This window comes from Lissotriton helveticus, chromosome 3_1 (genome assembly GCF_964261635.1).
Source record: "Lissotriton helveticus chromosome 3_1, aLisHel1.1, whole genome shotgun sequence".
NCBI classification, from domain to species: Eukaryota; Metazoa; Chordata; class Amphibia; order Caudata; family Salamandridae; genus Lissotriton; species Lissotriton helveticus.
This window is the reverse complement of record NC_136061.1, coordinates 964,985,636-965,006,410: the sequence shown is the minus strand read 5'-3', so window position 1 is coordinate 965,006,410 and position 20,775 is coordinate 964,985,636. Positions and strand designations below refer to the sequence as shown.

Here is a 20,775-nt window from a genome sequence, read left to right as displayed (position 1 = left end):
CCGAAAGGTCCAAGAGAAGTAGTGCAGCAACCCAGTTCTGATCTACTGTTGTTAAGGTCATCCCAGATGGTGATGAGGGCATATTCTGTGCCTCTTCCGTGACAGAATCCTGTTTGGAAGTTGGAAAGTATGGCATTATCTTCAATGAACTGTGACATCCGGGTGGGTGCTGCTCTTTTTATCTGTTTGCCCAGGAAGGGTTTATTTGTACAGTGTCTGTGGTTGTCGGGGGGGTCAAGCGGGTCCAGGTTAGTTTTCTTTAATAATGGGAGTGTATATGCCTTTTTTAGGTCTGAAAAGATTTGTGTGGTTAAGGGATTATTGAGGATTCTTCTTACTAGTGTTGTAGCAGAGGTAATTAGAAGAATGCTCTTGAATATTTGTGGAGGAAAGGGGTCAGAAGGGCTGCCGGCAGGTCTGCTTGTTTTGACCAGATCCATAAATTCACTTTGTGATATTTGTTTAAAGGAATGGAGAGACTGGGTTAGACTACTCTTGGAGTGTATTTTTGGAAATGGATGGTGCTAGTGGTTTTCCTTTGTTTTAAATAGGAGTCCAACATCTCTGATATGGTTATGTAATGCTTTGCCAGTCTGTCCTTGAATTCTTGAGTAACTGGATGAGTTCTTTCTATGCATTTAGGTTTACGAAATTTTATGAGAATTTTGTAAAATTCTTTATTTGCACATTTAGCATTTTGAAGTCTGAATAGTACCCTTGTTTGGGTTGTTTGTTTTATAACTGACGTGTATAATCTGTTAAGTTTCTGTAGGTGAAGTTTGTCTTGATTGCTCTCTGTTTTGAGCCAGGTGTTCTGCAGCTTTCCAATTTGCTGTTTTATCTCCTTTAGTTCTGTATTTCTCCAAGGTCCCTGTTTTTTTTTTCCTGTTTTGTTGTTCTGAGTGGTATTAGGATATCAAAAGCTTCCTGTAATCACTTATAGTTTTTGTACTGAATGTATTGTGTCTAGAACAGTGTTGGATGTTAGTTGTGTTTCCATGTATTCAAAATTAAGTTTGCTCCATGGTTGATACATGTATGGTGGTTTTAGGTGTGTTGCTTTCTGGTGTTTAATGATGGCTAGCTAGCAAATGGAGGTCCACACCTGTGAATGGAGTAATCGTTTGAAAGGTAACTAATTCTGGATTTGCAAAAATGAAATCTAGGAGTGTCCAGCGATGTGTGTGGGTTTGTGGACTATCTGATGGAGGTTCAGTGTGTCAAGGCCAGCTATTATGGTTTTTGGATGGGGCATATTGGGTTTGTCAAACCAACTATTGAAGTCACATAGAATGCATAAGTTGGAGTGTAGTGTTATCAGGTTTGAAACTGCATCTAGGAATGTATCTGGAAATGTTGCATTGCTAAGTGGTGGTCTGTAAAGGAGAAGGAAGTTACAAGAGGTAGCTGATGTAGGGTTGCATCTGGTGAAGAGGGCCTCATAATCTGGTACGGAAATGTCATCAACTTTAGTGAGATGTATTGTTAGCTTAAATATAACAGCCAGTCCATCTCCTCTTTTGCCTATAAGATTTTGTGTGATAGTTTGATAGCCTAGAGGAATGGCTTCATCCAACACTGGAGCCATGTCATCTCCCAACCATGATTCAGTTATGAAGAGTAAGTCTGGTTGTGTAGATCGTGGAGGTAATGCTTGTTTTTAGAGCGTGATCAAGCATTTACTAGTAGGCAGTTTAGAAATTGTTTTCGTGATGGTGTGACTGTTTTGTAGAAGAGTGATGGTATTAGCTCTATGAGGATAGCAATTGTGTTGCTTTTCTATATTGTATTCTTCGCTTAGAAGACATTTTGATGGGTCTGCTTGTGTAGGTCGTGTAAGTGGTGTTTGAGAGAGAGTTAGTGAGCTGTGTTGTTTTTGTAGAGTAGCCTTGTTGTGCAATAGACATGGCGTTGCAACATTGTGAAGAGTGGCATGTTGTATGAGGTAAGGGTAGTGGTGCAGCATGCGGGTCAGTGCAATGGATGAGAGGCGTTTGAATGAAAATTGTTGTGTTGGTGTATTTGTGTTAGGTGTGGGAGAAAAGAGAAAGGTTGGCAGTAAAGCCTAGACCTAACCAATCAGAACACTAGCCCTAAGCCCTAGGACCAATAAGAACCATAAGCCCTAAATCCAATAGAAAACCTAACCTCAAGAACAAATCAGAATCCCAAACCTCTAAGCCAATCAGAACCCTGACCCTAAACCCAAAGTCCAATAGAAAACCTAGCCTCAGGAACCAATCAGAATCCCAGACCTATCAGCCAATCAGAACCATTGGAACCAATCAGTGCACAGATGTAACAACCAATGGGAAACGTATATAAGGAGTGTGGGACCTTAAGCACAGGGTGATGGCCCAGGGGCAGGGAAGCTGCTCATGAAGACCAGAATCTCCTTGGAGGCAGACGGGCTCAATCCAAACTTAGCAGGTCCAGGTTTTAACCCTGCAAGTAAGGCCCAAATCTAAGCCACTTAATATACTGCTTTTCGTGCACTTATGCAAATCACTTTCTTCTAGCTAAAAATGAATGCTATATACACGTTATAAACATAGTTTAAACCATAAAGCGAATGTAGTAAGTAGTCTTTTAAACACTCTCTGCTTATAGCCTCTGCAGGTGTATTTTGCCTTTTTAACTTAAAAAATAAAAGAAATTAGGGAATGAGGGGGCTGGGGCTTGCCCCTGCAGGTCCAAGCACAGTGCAGGGGAACCTAGGGCACAAATTTACACAGTCTGGGGTGGACAAAAACAGCAGTTATCACCATGCAAATTGCACTGAAACCAAGAGTTCTATTTAAACAGTCACGAGTAGAAAAACGGCAGTTTTAAAATTTCTGAAATTCACAGCACAAGTCTGTGTTCTTGCTGATTTCTTTGTTGTTTGTTCACTGAGCTGTTTAGAGCACCAAGAGGCAGGGGCTACAAGATACTTTACGTGCTACCACTGTCACGGAATGGAGAGCCCACAGACTGGGATGAGGAGGACCCCTAATCAAGGTAATGCAGATTACCAGTACGTAATGTGTTCGTTCTTCTTTGCAACACTCTACTGATTAGTACAGTCTCACAATCTCAGCGACACGATATGCACAGCATTTACCATATATGCACGACACTAAAACAAGTACCACATAGGCCACAGGGCATGCATGAACCACTCCTTCCACACATTAGCATCTTATAAGTTTGAATATCCTATCTTTCAGTCTTTATTTCATTACACACTATTGGTACATCGACATAAGTACCATAACTCACAACTGATCGCACGTGACATTAAAACAATTCTTACAGCGGCCATACTAGAAAACCTCTTCAATCCAAGCACGCCCAAGGAGAAGCCTGCTTCAGCATCTCATCAGAGGTATGAGGTGAATTATAAATGCATCTGCAATATAATAATGTAACATTTTTACCTTAGCACTGTACTTAGGGTGTGTATGCAATTTACCTTCTGTATCTTACCGTGAACTTTAACACCTAGTGCAAAAGAAAAGTCCAGATCAAGGAAGGATTGGTGCTTTAAATCCAGAAACTCAAAAGGCAGAAAACTCTTAATCAGTTCTTTTGAGTGCAGCGCCGAAGACCTAGAATGACAGTTCTCAGGAACAGAGTAAGGCCCTTTTTACGCTGCATTTAAAAGGGGACTAAAAGTGCTCTTTTTCAACTGTTAATACTAGCCTGCAAAAGGAATACTGGTGTTTCAAGGTCTTGGCACATTGGCTTGCATGAAAGTTCACTTTCTTAGAACTTCAGTCTTCTGGCTTCAAGAAAAATGTTCTCTCACCTCTCAAATGAGGCACTCTACCATGACCACCATTTCTAGATTCTGGCCTCTAGATAAGAGTTGGTCCACAACTGATCTAGTATTTAATTTGTGATTCTCTTAAGGCAAGTCTGTTTAACAACTTTATCCCCTAAACTCGGCACGAACATGTATGTTTCAATTTTACATTCTTAGTTTTGTACATATGTATATTCGATTGATAATTGTTCATCACACATTATTTCTCTACCAAACATTCAGTGTACTAATGTCAACTTGACGTGGGCTGCGCTACAGTAATGCTCAAATCAATAAGGAAATTAAATGAGCACAACCCCGCCCTCCAGTAGATCGTCTGAATACTCCATCATGCAGCCGAGCAATACTAAATGTCCCCTCCCTGTGGTACTTTGTGCTCGGGGCCTCTGAGCTAGGTCCTGCTGCGTTCCGCCGTATGCATCGATCCCTTGAGCCTGACGGGCGGTTATCGAGCTGCTTGTAAGAGGCGATGTTCCTCTGCTCTCCTGTGATCTGTATGGATTCGTGGCCTGAGGCTTCTTGGAGCTATCGTGAAGGAGATGTACGACGGCAAAGAAAGGGGACCAATGGGGACTATCACTTACCTCAACTGGGCTCACTCTTCATGGGGCTGGAGGCAGCAAGCGGCCGCGCCCTTCTGCAAACAGGCACCGCCGAGCATTTTCAACAAGTGTACAGGCGGAATAGAGCTGTCCAAGACGCAGAGCTCAATAACGCTCGGTTACGTACATACGGTAATTAATAGCAGATCTTAAATATTACAGACCTCATTAACAGACCGGTCCTTAACTGCATGCCACATCCGGTAACCGACTGTCCACATGTTGGTTGCAGCGTACAGCATATCATTAATAAGCCATGACTTACCTACTTAGGAACCAGGCCTTGCTTTTAATGCCATGTTGCACATCAGGGACAGACCGCTCTTCATAGGATCTTAAATGGGGAGCAGCGTAGTGGGGGAGAGAGAGAGGGGGGAGGGGGGGGGGGGGCTGGCGATAGACTCCCGCACTGCCCAGGGTCCAGAGACACTGGTTTTTGAAAGGAAAATATTGGATTGCCGCTTCTGATGTGGTGGTTAACTTCCGGTTTTGCTGCAGTGTCCCGGAAGTAATGCGTGGTTTGTGGCGCGTTAGGTCACGCACAAAGGCGTTCGTTCTAACTGCCTGTTACAATGACCTTTACTTTTCACAGGATTGCGTGGCTGCGCTTTAGCCGGTGGGTCTGTGGTTATAAGGATTATTCGCCAATACAGGTGGTTGGGGCGGCACAGCGACTTAAACACAAATCCCAGGATTCGGGTTTTTCCCCCCATGTTACCAAGAGTTTCAGTTGTCCGCTTTAAAAGTATGCTGTATGCCCTGAAATGTCAGTGCTAAATTTGAATATGAAGAGTGATTTCTGTAAATAATTTTAATTTACATTGCATTAAATGGGGGCATTGTTATGCAATTATCGAAGTTATCGGTGTATTCTGCGGGTCATACCTACATACAACACCTCATTAACGACCCAGTCTTTATATACAATACCCCGTTGACGGACAGACCAGTTCTTATTGCAGCACATCATTTACAGAATGGCCCTTACTTACGGTAGCTCATAATTGAGGAGTTGCTTACTTAAAGCGCCCTTTACAGAAAATCTCCCTAATAGACCGGTGCTTTCATACAGATTGTTGCCCCGTTTAAATGCCGGTCTTTAAATTGTGTTTTCTCTTACTTGACCGGTCCTTTCAGCATCTTATCGAGAGAGTGGCCCTTGCTTGGAGCACTGCAATTACTTCGGCCCTTAAAGCAGGTGAGAACTGGCCCTGGGTATGGTCCCAGGACTCGTGTCGTGCACTCTATCCACTCAGTGGCTGAGCGCCCCCGCTCATTCTGGGATGGGCAGCCCAGCCTCTACCCAAGGCTCGTGCCCTTGGTGTCAGACTGGTGATTACCCGAGAGATGCAGTCACTGCCCTGTCTGATTTGACAGACCTCCTCCTCGAACACTCGTCCTCGTCTTAGCCCTCTTTGTCAGCTAACTCGAGGGGTAGGTTTAAGGCATTTAATACTTACAAATGAAGAAAAGGATCTCAAACAATTCAGTGGGGTCTGCAAACAGCTCAGAGTGGCGTGGGGTGTATCAAGATCAGAAATACTGCAAGTGGTTCTCTCTTTTTTTGAGAGAAGAAGGTTTTCCGGCCTCATAATTCCCAACTTTCCCACAGCCTGGTGTCCAGCGGGGGATCATACCTGCCTGACCTCTCAGAAGTCCACTGACTGCTTGCTGTTCACCTCTATGACTCATCAACTTGGTGTCCACCGTGTACTATCTCTCAAACTCCCCCCCCCCCCCAGCCTGGTCTCTGATGACCAAGGGATCCAGCCCCGCATGACTGTCCCACAGCCGGATGAGGGTGTCCATGTGCTTGACTCTCCCATAACCTGGTGTTCAGCGGGTACCACCTGACTGTCCCACAGCATGGTGTCTGATAACTAGCCCGTGCCCAGCTGCCTGTGTGCCCTTCATTCCACAGCTCGACTGGTAATGGAGTCGCGGTTTACAATTTACATAGTTGATTGAAAACACAGGTCTTCTTATGTGTGTTATCCTAAGAATTGTGCCTAGGTATTCGGAGAAAAGCAGTTTGCGTGAACTTGAAATGAATTGTCGTCGTCACAGGAGCCAATCCAAAAGCCTTGACAATTCGAGGTTAAAGCGCCCCAGAGATACTCCAGAAAACGCCAAAAGGTCAAGAGCGCAGAAGAAGCGCACTTCCTGACTGCCAGTCTGCCACATTTCCAGCCATAATGGCCGCCCGAAGCACTCCTCTGGGCACGGTTTCTGCAAGTCAGTAAAGACATTATTACGACTATTTACTCAGCACGGACATACCCAACTATTTGCTTAATATAGCATCGCACTTGTCATAAAACCACTTGCGCTTTGAGTCGGTCAGTGAACATGTAAGCACTCAGCAGACACCTTGATAAACGTGTGTTTCTAGCTATGAATAATATTGCACACTTGTTTGTTTGCGTATACACGAACACGTATAAGGATGACATTTCTGTGTGCTCTACTTACACATGGATAGCTTTGTACGTTGCACACCTGCTGCTGAGCTGTGCGATGGTCTGTCGTTCACAAATTCGAACATCGGCATTGTCGACTTAGCCTTCCACCCACGTGTGGTCTATAAATTGAGTATCATTAATTTGGCCAATAATAATATGTTTTATAGCGCTTTGGTGTGGTAGAAAAGCGACGCGAAGCGCCATATAAATGATTTTTAGGTTCATTAATACAGAGATGTTTATTGATATGCCTTTAAAGTCCTCGTTCCACACAACAGTTCACATACCTCAGGCATATTGCCACAGTATACGAGCATGCATCGGTTTGTTGTGCAACACTCTTGTCAGTTTCTCAGTCCCGGGACACACAATCTGCAGTTATCGACTGCACTGCGCGATCCTCCCCGTGGGACACCGCGTCAATTGATGTCTGAGCTCACCCCGCGGGCTTGTTATCAGAATTAACCAATAAATCCTAATCGATCAACCCTCTGTGCGCGTGCTTGACACCTACACGTTCGTGTGGTCGTCATTGTTTTCACGCCTGTCCCTTTTGTGTTCACTGTTGATATTGAATGCGCTTTAGAAGTATGCCTTATATTTATCGGGGTGGTTTTTTATTAATATTTTATCGTAGGGTTTTTTCAGTAATTGGGGGCACCCGAGCCTACCTTGAAAGTCGTTAAAAATGTCACGTTTTAAATAAAGTTTGTTATTAATGTGGTACAGTAAATTTCCTCATATTAAATGCTTAGATTTTAGATGCTGAACCCGTTGAATTAACAGCTAACTTTGCCTTCTCCGCTTCCTGCTGTTTTTTCTTTGAAGTTATTATCTTGCTAATTTATGTGGCACTTTTCTTATCTTCTGGCTCTTCTCCCGGCGGCCTCCCGAGATAAAAGATATTTACCACCAACAAGAAAAAAACTGATTTTGATCAAACTAGGGACAAAACAAACTTCCTTTGAGGACACAAAGGGATCGGTCTTTTGGAACAAAAAGAAACAACGATATTTGCATCATACAAGCCTTTGAAAAAATCGCGACCTACTCGGATTGAATTTTTTTTTATTATCAATAATATTTTTCACAAGACCGTTTTTTCAGTTCAAACGTCATAACTTATAAAAATAAACGAAATGCGTGGAAATAAGTTAAACACAACATAGAAGAATGTTCTACAGCTGAAAATTAAAGGCAAAAGACCCTTATGTTTCCCGTAGAAATTGCAAAAAAAATGCGATAAAACCAGGCAAATATAAGGAAAGGAATCGAACTGCCAAAGTAATGTATCTCCCTTTTGTTTTATTTTATGTTTACCTTTCCGATAGAGAGAACCCGGAAGAAAAGAGGGAAAAGCAGGTTCAGTCTTTACTTATTAAATTTTTTCTCTCTCTTCTGGAATGTGATGTTAGTGTCTTTTTGGTCCCACTAAAGTCCAGATATGAAATTCAATATTTACAGAGGACAAACAACGGGTAAATAAATACGAAATGTCTTTTTACTTGGTTCTCTTCCTGTGTCTCTTTATAGGGCAGTTGGTGGTTCTGTACACTTCAGGGTTTGTTCTCAGGAGGTAGCAGCTCTTTGCCCCAAACGCGTTCCACGTGTTGGGGTACAGTTTGTTGAGCAGCAAACGAGGTGAGGGGATTTAGGGGGCCTCACGCCACACGTTTGGGGTTTCAGCTTGTTGAGCAGCGATTCGGAGTGTAGGGAGTAATAGGGATCGATATAATCCTCAAATCAGGGGTATATTAAAAGTAATTTTGTAGGTTTCAAAGTTCTGGGAAGCAACAGTTTTGTGCCAACCACACTTATTGTGAACGGAAAAGTATACTGGGGGCAGGGGTGTGATGGGTGGGGTGGGCGCCCTGCCAGCCACAGCCGTTGACGGGTTTCTTGGGCCGCTCTGGCACAGGGATATGCGCCCGTGGTGAGAATATGTTAGGGACCTTGAGTTTTTTGTGCGGGACTGATCATCTCTGACCGTCCCCTCGATGTACGGAGAGCTGGGATCATTAGGAGAACCCCAAAGGGCAGTCTTTCTTTCTACTGTTCATGCAGATATGAAGGGCCCCCTCCCCAGTATTTGGGCTGCTCCTGTTGTTGAGGAGATGTAAGATTCGGGTCTTCCTTAATATCTGACCGATTCCAGCTGTCACTGGGGTGTTGAGTGTGGGGGAGTCTTTCTTAGTGCCTGACCTGTTGTAGCTGAGGTGGTGGTGGGAGGGCCTTAGTGCCTGACCTGGTGCAGTTGTACAGGGGGAGTATGTGGCGGGCTCCCTTCGTGCCTGGCGTGCTGCAGATCGGGTGCACTTTAGGGCCTCCCTTAGTGCCTGGCGTGCCACGGCTGCTGCTGGGGTGTGGTGCTTTGGGTTTTGAGGGTTAACTCTAACTGCTCATGGATGTGGGGCTCCAGCTCTTGGTGCAAAGTGGGGATGAGGGGACCCTCGCTCCAGGACTGTCTCCGCTGTTACGGGGCTGTGCGGGCTGCTGCCCCCTCTCGGGCGTCACTGCCCCAGGCCCCCAGCCGTGCACGGGAGTGAGGGGATGGGCCCTTCTCAGGCCTGCTCCAGTAGTCCATGGGTGTGAGGCGTCGGGGCCCCCCTAGGGCATGCTGCGACTGTTCACGGGGGTCCCTGCTAGGCCCCCTCATGGCCGGGCCTGCTCCAGCTGCTGGTGCTGGCTCCGGATGGCGAACCTGCTGACGTGCACGGGAATGGGCACCACGATTTTGGGGTTACGAGAGGGCTCCCCGGTCTTGGAGTTTGCGTTTCCCGCCTTGACCCTCTTCCACTTGGCCCGGCGGTTCTGGAACCAGATCTTAACCTGTACCTCGCTGAGCTTGAGGGCGTGGGCGATCTGGGAGCGCTCCGTCAGGGAGAGGTATTTCTTGCAGTGGAATTCTTTCTCCAGTTCCAGGAGCTGCTCCGAGGTGAAGGCAGTCCGCCGCCTCCGGTTCTTACCCCCGCCGGAGGAGGGGGGTCCGGTCCCCGGCGGGGCATCCTCGGGCCCAGGCTCGTCGTCCTTCTGCGAGGGCTGGCATGGCAGGGTGTCGTCCGAGCTGTAGTCCAGCTCGCTGTCCATGGAGAAGACTTCCTCTCGGCCTTTGGGGTCATCATCTGATTTGGGGTCCTCCTTGGCCTGGTGGCCCCTGGAGACTCCTGGAGTGAAAACAAACAGCAGATGGTTAGAGTGATAGTGCACAGCAACAGCGGCCATTATTAAACACAGGTGATACACTCAAGTGTAAGGAAAGGCAGCGAACGGGCAGTGGCTTAGTTAACGTCTGTGGCATCGAAGACATAGTTTAAGAGCTACGGGCTGGGGAACAGCAATCTGTGGTTTAGGGGCTCAGTTGAGGATTGTAAAACTTGAGATGTTGTTGAGGGGCTACCTAATGTGGACTAGAAGCAGAGGGGTTAACTTGGCAACCCAGAAACCGTGCTCTTCTGTCTGGCTGAGGAAAATGCGATCTAGTAACTAGACTCCACTGGAGAGTGTAAAGGGAGAGCTGCTTTCTAGTCCCACCTGCACAACTTCCCCAACATCGAGGCGAGTTGATGCCTCTGAGTGCCTCGGATTCTTTTCTACCAACTTTGCCAGTTATTAGATTGGCATTAAACCCAGACATTCAGTCCAAATCTTTACCTTGGAGTGCTTAGAGGCGGTGCAGTTCAAAGTACGGCGCTACAAGAGTTTACTCTTTCACCACAAAACATAACTGTACATGTACCTTCTCACACAGACGCAGACAGCCCCGATGAGGAAATAGTACACATCGCATACATTTGGAAATCGATATATGCGAATATAGAAATATGTGTGTCTATATATATATATATATATATATATATATATATATATACACACACACACACACAAATAATAACACATTTAAGTGCGTATTATTTCTCCTGGATAGACACACTTCAGCTATGTTAAAACGTGCAGCGGCAGTGACATGTTATATTAGACGAATAAACATATTTATGAAATGAAATGGATCGATGTATTCAAATGCATGTAATTATATACATTAAAAAATATTCACATACATATGCGCGCGTGCATACTGATGTCTAAATTATATTAATATATATGTGGCGTCTATGGTATATTTATATAGAAGATGTATTGATAACTATATATGTTCGCCCTTAAATCTATATCCACACATGTAGCCTAATAAGCAAATACAGGTAGGAGATGCACGTGTTATATGCATATGTGTGTGTACATTTGCATATAACTGTGTATGCATACATAGATACATTGTGAAGCAAACGGCTGTATGTGCGCTCATATACAGATTCGTGTGGAGGCACAATTAGGAGTTCTTAGAGCAAGTAGTCTGCCAGTGTTTAGCGCTAGTTTAAAAACTGTAATGTATGTGTACAGTGTACGTTTACAGTGACATGTACGTGTCTGTGTATGCACACGGATATGCCCTCGTGTACAAGCAAACAGCTAATCAATGCTCTACATATTAATAAGAAGCTACCCTTCTTAAATCGAAGTATCCTGTTATAGCCGCCCTTTGCGCCTGCGTGAATGTAACATCTGTAAAACGGAAGCGTAGCACGCCCACAGTTTAGAACATTCCAGATGTTTGACAGAAGTGACGTGTTGCAGTGAGACACGGCCAGATGTCTGTACAACTCCGAGTTTACGGTGTACATTAGTTCAGGTGTTTGACAAGTATTCGCTATGCGCGAGGCACCCATTGCAGGGCAATTTGGGGGCTCGCCACATGAATTCGTTTTCGACAATTTAATTTATCGTTGCTTTTGTGGAAAGAATCGCTGCCTGGGACTTTTATTTACTTCCAAAAATACCAGTGGAGTGCTCTTAGTACCGAGGGATAGGAAAGGATAACATATTTCTAGGTGTGGAAGTATTCGATTATTCGCATTTGTATAGCGCTAACTAGCATTGTTTTGGCTTCGAGGCGCATTCTCTCTCTGGGTGCAATTCAGTCTGATCTGGGAAGCCCATTTCTCCATTATGCCTGATTGGTTGGTGTTCTGAGGCCTATTGCTACAGACAATGCGCTGCATTTTAGTAGCCGCACTTTTTCTTTCAACTTTTTGCTTTGTGGGGTATTAAGTCGTGGAAATGTAACCGCCACTGTCAGTGATATTTTTACATCTGCAACATACTGCACGGCTACAATTTTTGCGGTCATTGGAACTATGGAAATAGCGAAATGCGTGCTTCCCGGGAAACTAGACCCCTGCCAACAATAATCTGGTTTCTTTAGTGCGAGCCGGGCTGACTTAGACATTCTTGAGAAGCATCAGGCGGCGTTTCAAAACTTTTATATTTTGCGTTTATAGTTCGTGGCGCTTGAGACAGGTTTGTCACGTACAAAAACGATCGAAAAAGCCTCATTCTGTGGAAATGATTGCGAGTGCCATTCAAACCGAGGGCTACGGGGCACGTTTCTAAGCGCTATCATTTACCCTAATGTCAAATGAAAATCTATTTAAGTACAGCTGATCTGGGTATAACGCCTCTTTTCTTTCCCTATAATTTATTACCCCCACAAATAGTCCTTTTTAGTTGTTGCCGAAAATGCGTCTTTTAAAGGTTTTTTGTTTTTGTTAGCACAAAGGGAGTCTTGCAAACATTTCGCTGCTGCCCCTGTCGCGCCCGGGTGTTCGCAGTATCGCGTTCTCCCTGGAGAGGAGGAGACCCCCTCCACCTCACAGCTGGACCGTGGGGTGTAGCGCCTATTCCCGGCAGGCGCAGACACGTGCGCAGCACTATGTAACCCACTAAGCCACTGCTGCATAGAACGGTCACCTCTCCTGGTCTGGGGGAAGATGCACCTCAAATCAATCATAAATCACAGTCCGAGGGTGTCGTGTCCAGCATCAGGCCGCAGCCAGGGCAGCCACAGTGTGTGATTATACAATACGTGCACTAATACTGAGACAGCGCGCTGCCAACAGCATGTGGAATATGATTTCATATCCGGCGATGGCTGTCCCAGAATATGCTCCAGAACTCACTGCTCTCCGTATCACACCACCCCCTCTGTGTGTGTGCCCTTGCAGGGTCGCCTGCCCCGTGGACTGCAATTTAGAAAGACCGGACTGCCCTAAGGCGGGATCTGGAACCCACTATTCTCCATATCTCCCCACTCAGGGTCTACCCGTGGTCCGTCTGCTGGGCGCACTGCGCTCTGAGAAGGGCACGGTGTTCCAGATAGTCACCCACAACAGGTATGTAACCCTGCAGGGGCGTCTGCCACCGTGGACTGAAGCTCTTCTAGAGTTTGATCTAGAACACATCACCCACCCCCACCCCCATCACTTCCCACTGGGGTGCGCATCCCGAGTAAGGACTCCTATCACCGTGTGCTGCCCTGTAGAAAGTCGGCGGTGTCCTGATAAAATGCTCAGTACTTCCTGGTAACTGACTGGGACACCTACACACACAGCCTTGGATCACTGTCTGTCTGGAGTCAGGAGGAAGCAAGGGAAATAAAGGTACAACTGTCTCTATATGGGTCTGTTTGGAATCGCGAGTTCTATTCAAATGACAGTCGGTATTACCCCGTTTGTTCAGCAGAGCAGGCTCCGTCTGGGGCCCGAGGGCTCTTTAAAACACTCCCCGCGCAGTACCTGGCATCCACGTGCCGGAGACCCCTGAATACAGGAGACCGCTTGTGTACTGGAGACCCGTCCGATGTGATGCCGAGGAGCACACGTGTATACCCGTCATGGACATGCACATTACTGGGGCCTCCTCGCGAAGTTAGGAGATCCGTGTTACATGATGCAGAGGTGCAGCATATGGCGTACACATGCACAGTACTGGGGACTCCCTGAATACAGGAGACTCTTCCCATGTGATGCCGAGGCGCACACGTGTATACCTGTCATCAACATGCACAGTGCCTGAGACTCGTGAAGTTAGGAGATTCGTGTTACACGATGCAGAGGCATATGGCATACACATGCACAGTACTGGGGACTCCCTGAATACAGGAGACCCTTCCAATGTGATGCCGAGGCACACACGTGTGTATGTAATGAACATGCACAGTGCCAAAGACTCGTGAAGTTAGGAGACTCGTGTTACATTCTGCAGAGGTGCAGAATCTGTCATACACATGCACAGTACTGGGGACTCCCCGAATACAGGAGCCCACTTGTATACAGAGATCCCTCCGAAGTGATGCACAGGAGCACACGTGTATATCTGAAAGAACATGCACAGTACCGGAGCCTCTGAAACCTGGAGACTCGTGCTCCGAGGTGCTGCGGAGTAGATTCTGACATGACCCTCCCCCCCCCTGCAGCCCCCAGATATCTCGAGACTTCTGGGACCTGTTGTTGGGGACACGTTACGAAACCTAATGGGAAAGTGCACATGACCGGACCCTCCCCACCTCGAGTCAGGAGACGGATATGGCACGGGGATACACATTAAAAGTTACATATCTGATGTAAACAGGCAGTCAGTGAGAGTGCTCACGTGCCCGGGACGCCCCTTGGATGTAATGTCATGGGGTGCATGTGTGTGATACCCGACATGAACAGGCATTATTTGTGGGCCAGAGAGGGCAGACGACTCTTTCTGAATTCAGGAGACCCTTTGTGATATTGACAGTCACGTTGCTCATTTTCCAGCCCCCCCCCCCCCCCAGCCAGGACCCTGTTAGCCGTTGCTGAGGATCACACGTTTAGCAGTGCTCGCTTACTTACCAAGGGCCGCCTCGGCGGAGCTGAAGGCCAGCATGGAGCTTTCCTTGCCCAGGTAGGTCTTGCCCTCCTCGCCGTCGCTCTGCATTGCTTCGGCCCGGTCTAGGGCCCCCTGCAGGCTCTGGGAGCCGAACTTGCGCAGCGCCTCCTGGTGCTGCTGGGAGCCGGGGAAGCCTCCGGGCAGGGAGGCCATGAGGGTGGAGGTGAGCGCCATGCCCTGCGCCAGGCTGGAGCAGAAGCCGGCCGCCAGGCTGGGCATCTGGTGGTGCGGGTGTCCGGACTGGGGCAGGCTGGGTGGGGGCGGCGGTGGCGGGGGCAGCACCACCGGACGGTAGGGCATGAACATGGGGTAGCCGGTGTAGACGAAGTGCCCGGGGCTGTGCTGCGGGGGGCTCCCTATGAGAGAGTCTATGCTGAAGGCAGAGCTGCTTCCAAGGGGGCGATGCATCATCGTCAGGGGAGGGGGAAAGGCTGCACTCATAGGGGGCCCGGGGCGAGGGGAGCTCGGAGAACAACCGGAGACAGGCGGGACCGCTGCTTCAGCCTCTGCGGCGGAGCATCGGGGGCAGGAGCGCAGGCAGCAGTCAGGCGAGGGTCACAGGAGGCATCGAGAGGGAGTGTCTGAGGCAGGGCAGGTGCAGCAGGCTCGGGTCGCAGGGGCTCCACGGGGAGAGTGCTGGAGAGCAGTGCAGCAGGCAGGACGGCTTCGCGAGTTTCCCTGCCTTCTTCTTTCTCCAGGTGCCTGCTGTGGCCACAGGGATCCCTGCTCCTATCTGCCCCGAGCCTCTCGGGCTCCTGTCACTGCTCTCTGTCCGTGCAGGCAGGCACCTCTCCGCCCCTAGGAGCAGGCGGCGGGGTCCCCTCGCTCCTCTGCAGGCAGGGCTCTCCTTTGAACCTTCTCGGGAGGCAGAGACGTCCCTCGACCGCTGAGAGCAGGCAGCGATCTTCACTTCTTAAAGCCCCCGGCAGCAACCCCTCAGCGCAGGCAGAATTCCTTTCAGTCTTAGGAGCAGGCAGTGCCTCTTCCTTTTGTGAATTCACACAGGCAGTCCTGCTTCAGTCTCGCCTGTATCCCTTGCTCCTTCTCAGCCTCCGCGTGCAGCACTTAGCAGTCAGCTTCTCACTGCTCTTCCTCTGTGTGCGAGAGGTCCGTGCTCTCAGCCTCCTCCGTGCACAGGCAGCGAAGGGTCAGTTTGTGTGTGCAGGCTGTCGCTGCCCTCCCTCTCAGCCTCCTCTGTCTAGGAGTCTGTGCTCAGTCGGTGTGCTGGCTCCCGGCCGCCCCTGTGTGCAGGCACTCAGTAGTATTCGAGCAGCCGGCGTGCACTCTCTCTTCTTGCAGCGCGTCAGAATCGCGCTCCTTTTTTTGCAATCACATTTTGACAGTTTTCAGATCTTTTCCTGCCACACGGGAGCCCCTCTGCGCGCGCTCCTATTGGCCAGTGCGAGATGGGAGGTACATGTGTAATGAGGGCGGGCGGAACCAAGGCAGAAGCCCCCACCTCCTCCCCGAGGGGAGAAGATACAAATTAAATGAGAAGAAAGAATGTGTGTACTGTTAGACAATTATTAATAACACACACGCATGAACACACACTTACAGCTGAACAATATATCTGAGACTAGTAATTTGATCACACTAGAAAATGATGTCTGAATGGTAAACTGTTCTCTATATACACACAAAACTATAATGCTCTCAATATACGTATGTATGTATACCTTATATATGTATAACTGTGCCACATTAACAAGTTATTCGGCGTTTAAGTGTGCTAATAGACACATTCTCACATTTATTACTACAGACCAAAGATCAAATTCCATGTTATTAACCTTGTACTGTTTGCGTATCTGAGAGGAAGACACAGAGCTAACGATTTCATAAAATGCATGTTAGATCGACTCTACAAAATAACAAAATCGCCAAGGCTTATTCTATGATTTTACCTCAGCGCCTCAATATGAATACGGTTGCTTATAACTACTATACATGTCACAACAGCATGCCATAAACCCAACATGCCCATTCACATTGAGTAACACGCTATTTACAGTGGCAGCTGGTGACATTTGGGTATGACTTTTACGTAGGAAGGGAAGCAATCAATCTTAATTTGACAAAGGTGGGGTTCATGGTGGGTCCTCCTCCCGAAAAAAAATTGAAAAAGGCTTGGCAAATAATGCATTTTAAAGCAAGTTAATTTAGTGAGAAAGCAAGGTTTAACAAGCAGTGGGAAAGTATAGTCTTGAAATATTGAACACATTAAAATCTTCCCCATATCTTACTTCAGTAATACATTCAACAGTTACTGTAATGTGCAATTTGTGCAGCGCAACAACTTCAGGCCCTTTAAAGTGTGTGCTTGCCCAGTGTATTGCACTGCATTCAGCATCAACTTTGAAAGAAAATGCTCTAACCAGGCGCCGGGAAGCACCCACAGCTGCTGGCTGCAATCAGTCATAAAAAAATATGTGGTGACAGGTCTTTAAGTGGGATGAAAAAAGTGGGGGCTCTCTAAAGGGGCGCATGTAAAATACATTTCTGTGATTCCCATAATGTGCCACCTGACCAGTTTTTTGGTTTCTCTCTGAGATGTTATTGTATCCAGATATATAACACAACAACTGACATACACCTGAAACCTGTCAGTATGATTGGCTTTGTCGATGGTTGTTAGCTTTTTAAGATAAAAGAACAACAACAATGATTTCTAAATGTTTCAATTCTCAAATTGTGAGTCTGTGAATTTAATATTATTGAGGCCTGTGTAAGGAGTACTGGTCTTCATTTATATGTGCTTTATGTTAGATATGTATGCCCTTTTTCTCTGCACATCTCTACCATCTGCAAATCTTCAACCACCTCTCTTTCCTCTTCAGCATCCTCTTTTCAATCTCCCCTGAATGCAATTCCTTGCATCTTCCTCACTCCACAACCCCCAAATATACATTGCACTCATCACATTTAAGCACTTAATTTCCTTTTGCTTTTGAGTTGTAAATATTTTGACATCTGTGTACCCCCTTCACACACATTTACACAGAATGTCAATTGCAACTGGCATGCACGACCATTGTTCTGTGTGCTCTGCAGTGAGACCAACCCACTCACAGGCACTTTGCTTTGTCTTCTCGCTCAGCCTCAGAGCTCTCAAAGCCCCTCAGAAGCACCTGGCATGACTCAAAGTATGCACTATGCAAGAGTAAAAAGATGCATGAACAAAATACAGAAACGCAACACAATGAAATAGCTAAGGCTTGGACCCCGCTGGCACTCCAGATCAACTCAGTCACACTGACCCACTCCCTGAGAGCTTGTAATGGCCGTACCAAATCAGACAAACCAGGGAAGTTAACCTTCAACAGAATAGGCCAATCCTCCCTGCTGGACTATATTTTAGTGGAGACCAGGTTATGGGAAAGGGTTGTAGATTTCGCTGGCCTGCCGCGACATGACAGCAATCCCAACACCTTGACCATGGAGTTGGAGTTTCCAGACATTGAAAATGCCATGGTTAGCGGTACCTCCTTAGATAGTAGATTAACACTTTCAAACAATAGAAGAAGAATAAGGTGGGGGGGTAATCGAGCAGTCATCCGACAAGCTGGACACACTATACTCATTAATTATCTCGTCCTTATCAGAAACGGGGAGGCTGTTACCACAGTGAGCATTATTTCAAACACTGATAGAATAGCGGCATTGCATGCAGAATTGACATCCAATTTGGCCAATATATTTTATCCCAATGTATCCTCCAAAGCGAGAAAAGGGGCCAAACAATCATGGTTTAATGACACTTGCCAAAAGGCGAAGCGAGCTCTGCTAGATGCCATCAAAGCCAAGGACAGGTCCTTAACCGCATCCGCGCTGTGTTTTACCGCTGTGCGCTGAAGATTGCGGAATCCCGCGGTTCATGACGAGCTCAGCTCGTCATGAGCGTACGAGAGGTGTACCTCATGACGAGCTGAGCTCGTTATCAGCGTCGAAGTGGTTAACTAAACAAACAAGGGTGCTTTACAGAGACAACATTCAACAAGCAAAGAAGAGCTGGGAATTGGATAGATGGGATGCCCTCAAAACTGCCCTATCTAACAGGGACATGAAGGCATTCTTGTCAATAGTCAGCACAGGCAGTAGTGAAGGGAAGTCAGCCATAGAGCCAAACATTGCAGCAGTTGTATGGGGGACACACTTTCAAGCTCTATACGCCACAGAGGAAGCTGCTGACCCAAATGGTGAAACATCCACAATATCCTTAGGGATCATTCATGAAGAGGTCCCCGGATCACTCTGACAGAAATTTTAAACGCTATAAGAAAGCTTCCTCTCGGCAAAGCAACGGGATTGGACAAGCTACAGGGGTACCTTTCGGGCAGAACCAAAAATATGGGGACCCTACCTATGGACAACATTTAATGCTATTATGAGAGGTATGGTGATCCCTGAAACTTGGGCCGGGGCAGAAATTTTCCCAGTTTTTAAAAAGGGCTCACCCCTTTTGCCTACAAACTATAGGCCGATCAGTATGATCGATGTTAGCCAGAAATTGTTTCCATGGGTACTCCTGAATCGCCTTCACATGTGGATGGAGGAGCATGAAATCCTGAGCCCATGTCAAGCCGGATTCCGAAAAAACATTTCCACCATCAACCAAATATTTAGACTCCAACTCCTATACTAGAAAACGGTGTCAATAGAGAGTGGCAGTCTCTACTTAATATTTGTAGATCTGAAGACTGCTTTTGATTTGGTCCTCAAAGCTAAATTGTGGGTTGTACTTAGAGACCTGGGATCCCCCCTACCTCTTGAGTATGCTTATGATACTGCATGAGGGCAACTTTGCCCAAGTGAGGTGTCGGAAATGTGGTGAACTAACTTCCCAGTTAATAGAGGAGTAAGGCAGGGGTGCGTGCTCGGACCTACCCTGTTCTGCCTATTTATTAACGCCCTGGTTGCCCAACTTGAGGTAAAGGATAATGATGCCCCAAAGCTAGCACAGAGTAAGGAGCCAGCGATGATGTTTGCGGACGACACACTGTTATTATTAAAGTCGCCCATGGGCATCCAGAGAGTCTTTGATAGCTTTGCTATTTTTTGTAACAATAGGGGGCTGGAGATTAACACACAGAAGACCAAATTCATGGTCTTCAACCCAGCTAACACATCCCGTCCTAATCCCCGCCTAAGTGGTATCTTGCTCGAGGGGGTGTCAGTTTTTTACTATTTAGGTGTCACTAGGTGCCAGAAAGGTTTGAGTGGGGCCCGCAATTGACCAAAGCAAGCCTTAAGATAGCACAGACTGCGGGGGGACTTGCAAAAATGTATAGTAGCTCCTCCCACAAACCGGCTGGGCCTAAAGCGGAGATCTACAAAGTGCAAGCAAGGGGGCTGAACTTTGGTGTCATTGTCCCTCTGGTAGAATGAGCAAAATAGAGAAAACATTTTTGAGGCAGATGTTAGGCCGACCCGCTAGCACCCCGCTCACCCCCTACACCTGGATCTAGGAATTAGACCAATTGCGGATGAGATTGGACTTAGGCCACTAACCTTTTGGTGCAGACTGTGGGTGACCCCGGAACTATCAGTCTATCAGTCAGAGTTAAAGGAGTTATTGTCTCTCCCTGTATATAAAGGACATATTTTGTAGGCTGGGCAAACCTAGCTTATGGAGTAACCCTGAAAAAATGTGCCTGGTAATCTCACGTCCAGAATTGGTAAGAATCTATAGGTCGCATAAATTAGCAGATACCTCTAATAAAAGAGAGGGACCCCAACAACCAAAGGGGTAGGGTTCCAAAAGACTGTAAGTCAAATAAAGTGTCCCCTTTGGATAAAAATACACATCAAATACTACACTTACAAACTCAAAATTGCAAACATAGTTGATTCAATCCAAACAGCCCAGCAAGAGCAAAGATGATGCAAATGATTAAAATTAAAAACGTGTACAATTTATTACAACATACATGGAAAAGAAATTACAATAAAATGATTGTGTATATCTCCCAACACAATAAAATAATTACATTAAAAATTACGTCGCAGTGGGAATGAAAACATAGAAAATAATTCTTTTTTTTTTATTTTTATTTTTTTTATTGAGATGTTTCGGATATGATGAGGTAAAAAATCATTACAAATATCAATTCATTACACAATCAGAATAAATACAATAGATAAAATA

At 46.5% G+C, this 20,775-nt stretch overlaps 1 protein-coding gene and 1 long non-coding RNA gene across 5 annotated transcripts in view; both read right to left on the bottom strand.

Annotated features, from left to right (window-relative positions):
• Positions 1 to 4,856, bottom strand: part of LOC144823144 (uncharacterized) — a 683,784-nt gene extending 678,928 nt beyond the window's left edge. For 3 of the 4 annotated variants that reach the window (XR_013608745.1, XR_013608744.1, XR_013608743.1), the window contains exon 1: positions 4,676 to 4,856. This is a non-coding gene — a long non-coding RNA (uncharacterized LOC144823144). The remainder of the gene's footprint in view (positions 1 to 4,675) is intronic. The other variant, XR_013608742.1, reaches the window with a different exon arrangement.
• Positions 4,857 to 9,466: 4,610 nt separating this feature from the next.
• On the bottom strand, positions 9,467 to 15,808 carry GBX2 (gastrulation brain homeobox 2). Its single transcript, XM_078683812.1, has 3 exons — positions 14,591 to 15,808; positions 13,132 to 13,143; positions 9,467 to 10,036 (listed from the first exon to the last, which is right to left on the bottom strand). The coding sequence occupies exons 1-3, from the start codon at positions 15,066 to 15,068 to the stop codon at positions 9,525 to 9,527; spliced, it is 1,002 nt and encodes a 333-aa protein (XP_078539938.1). The 5' UTR covers positions 15,069 to 15,808; the 3' UTR covers positions 9,467 to 9,524.
• Positions 15,809 to 20,775: the final 4,967 nt, after the last annotated feature.

Excerpts from the sequence above, each read along its gene's own strand:
- GBX2 (XM_078683812.1), bottom strand. The coding sequence starts at position 15,068 with ATGAGTGCAGCCTTTCCCCCTCCCCTGACGATGATGCATCGCCCCCTT.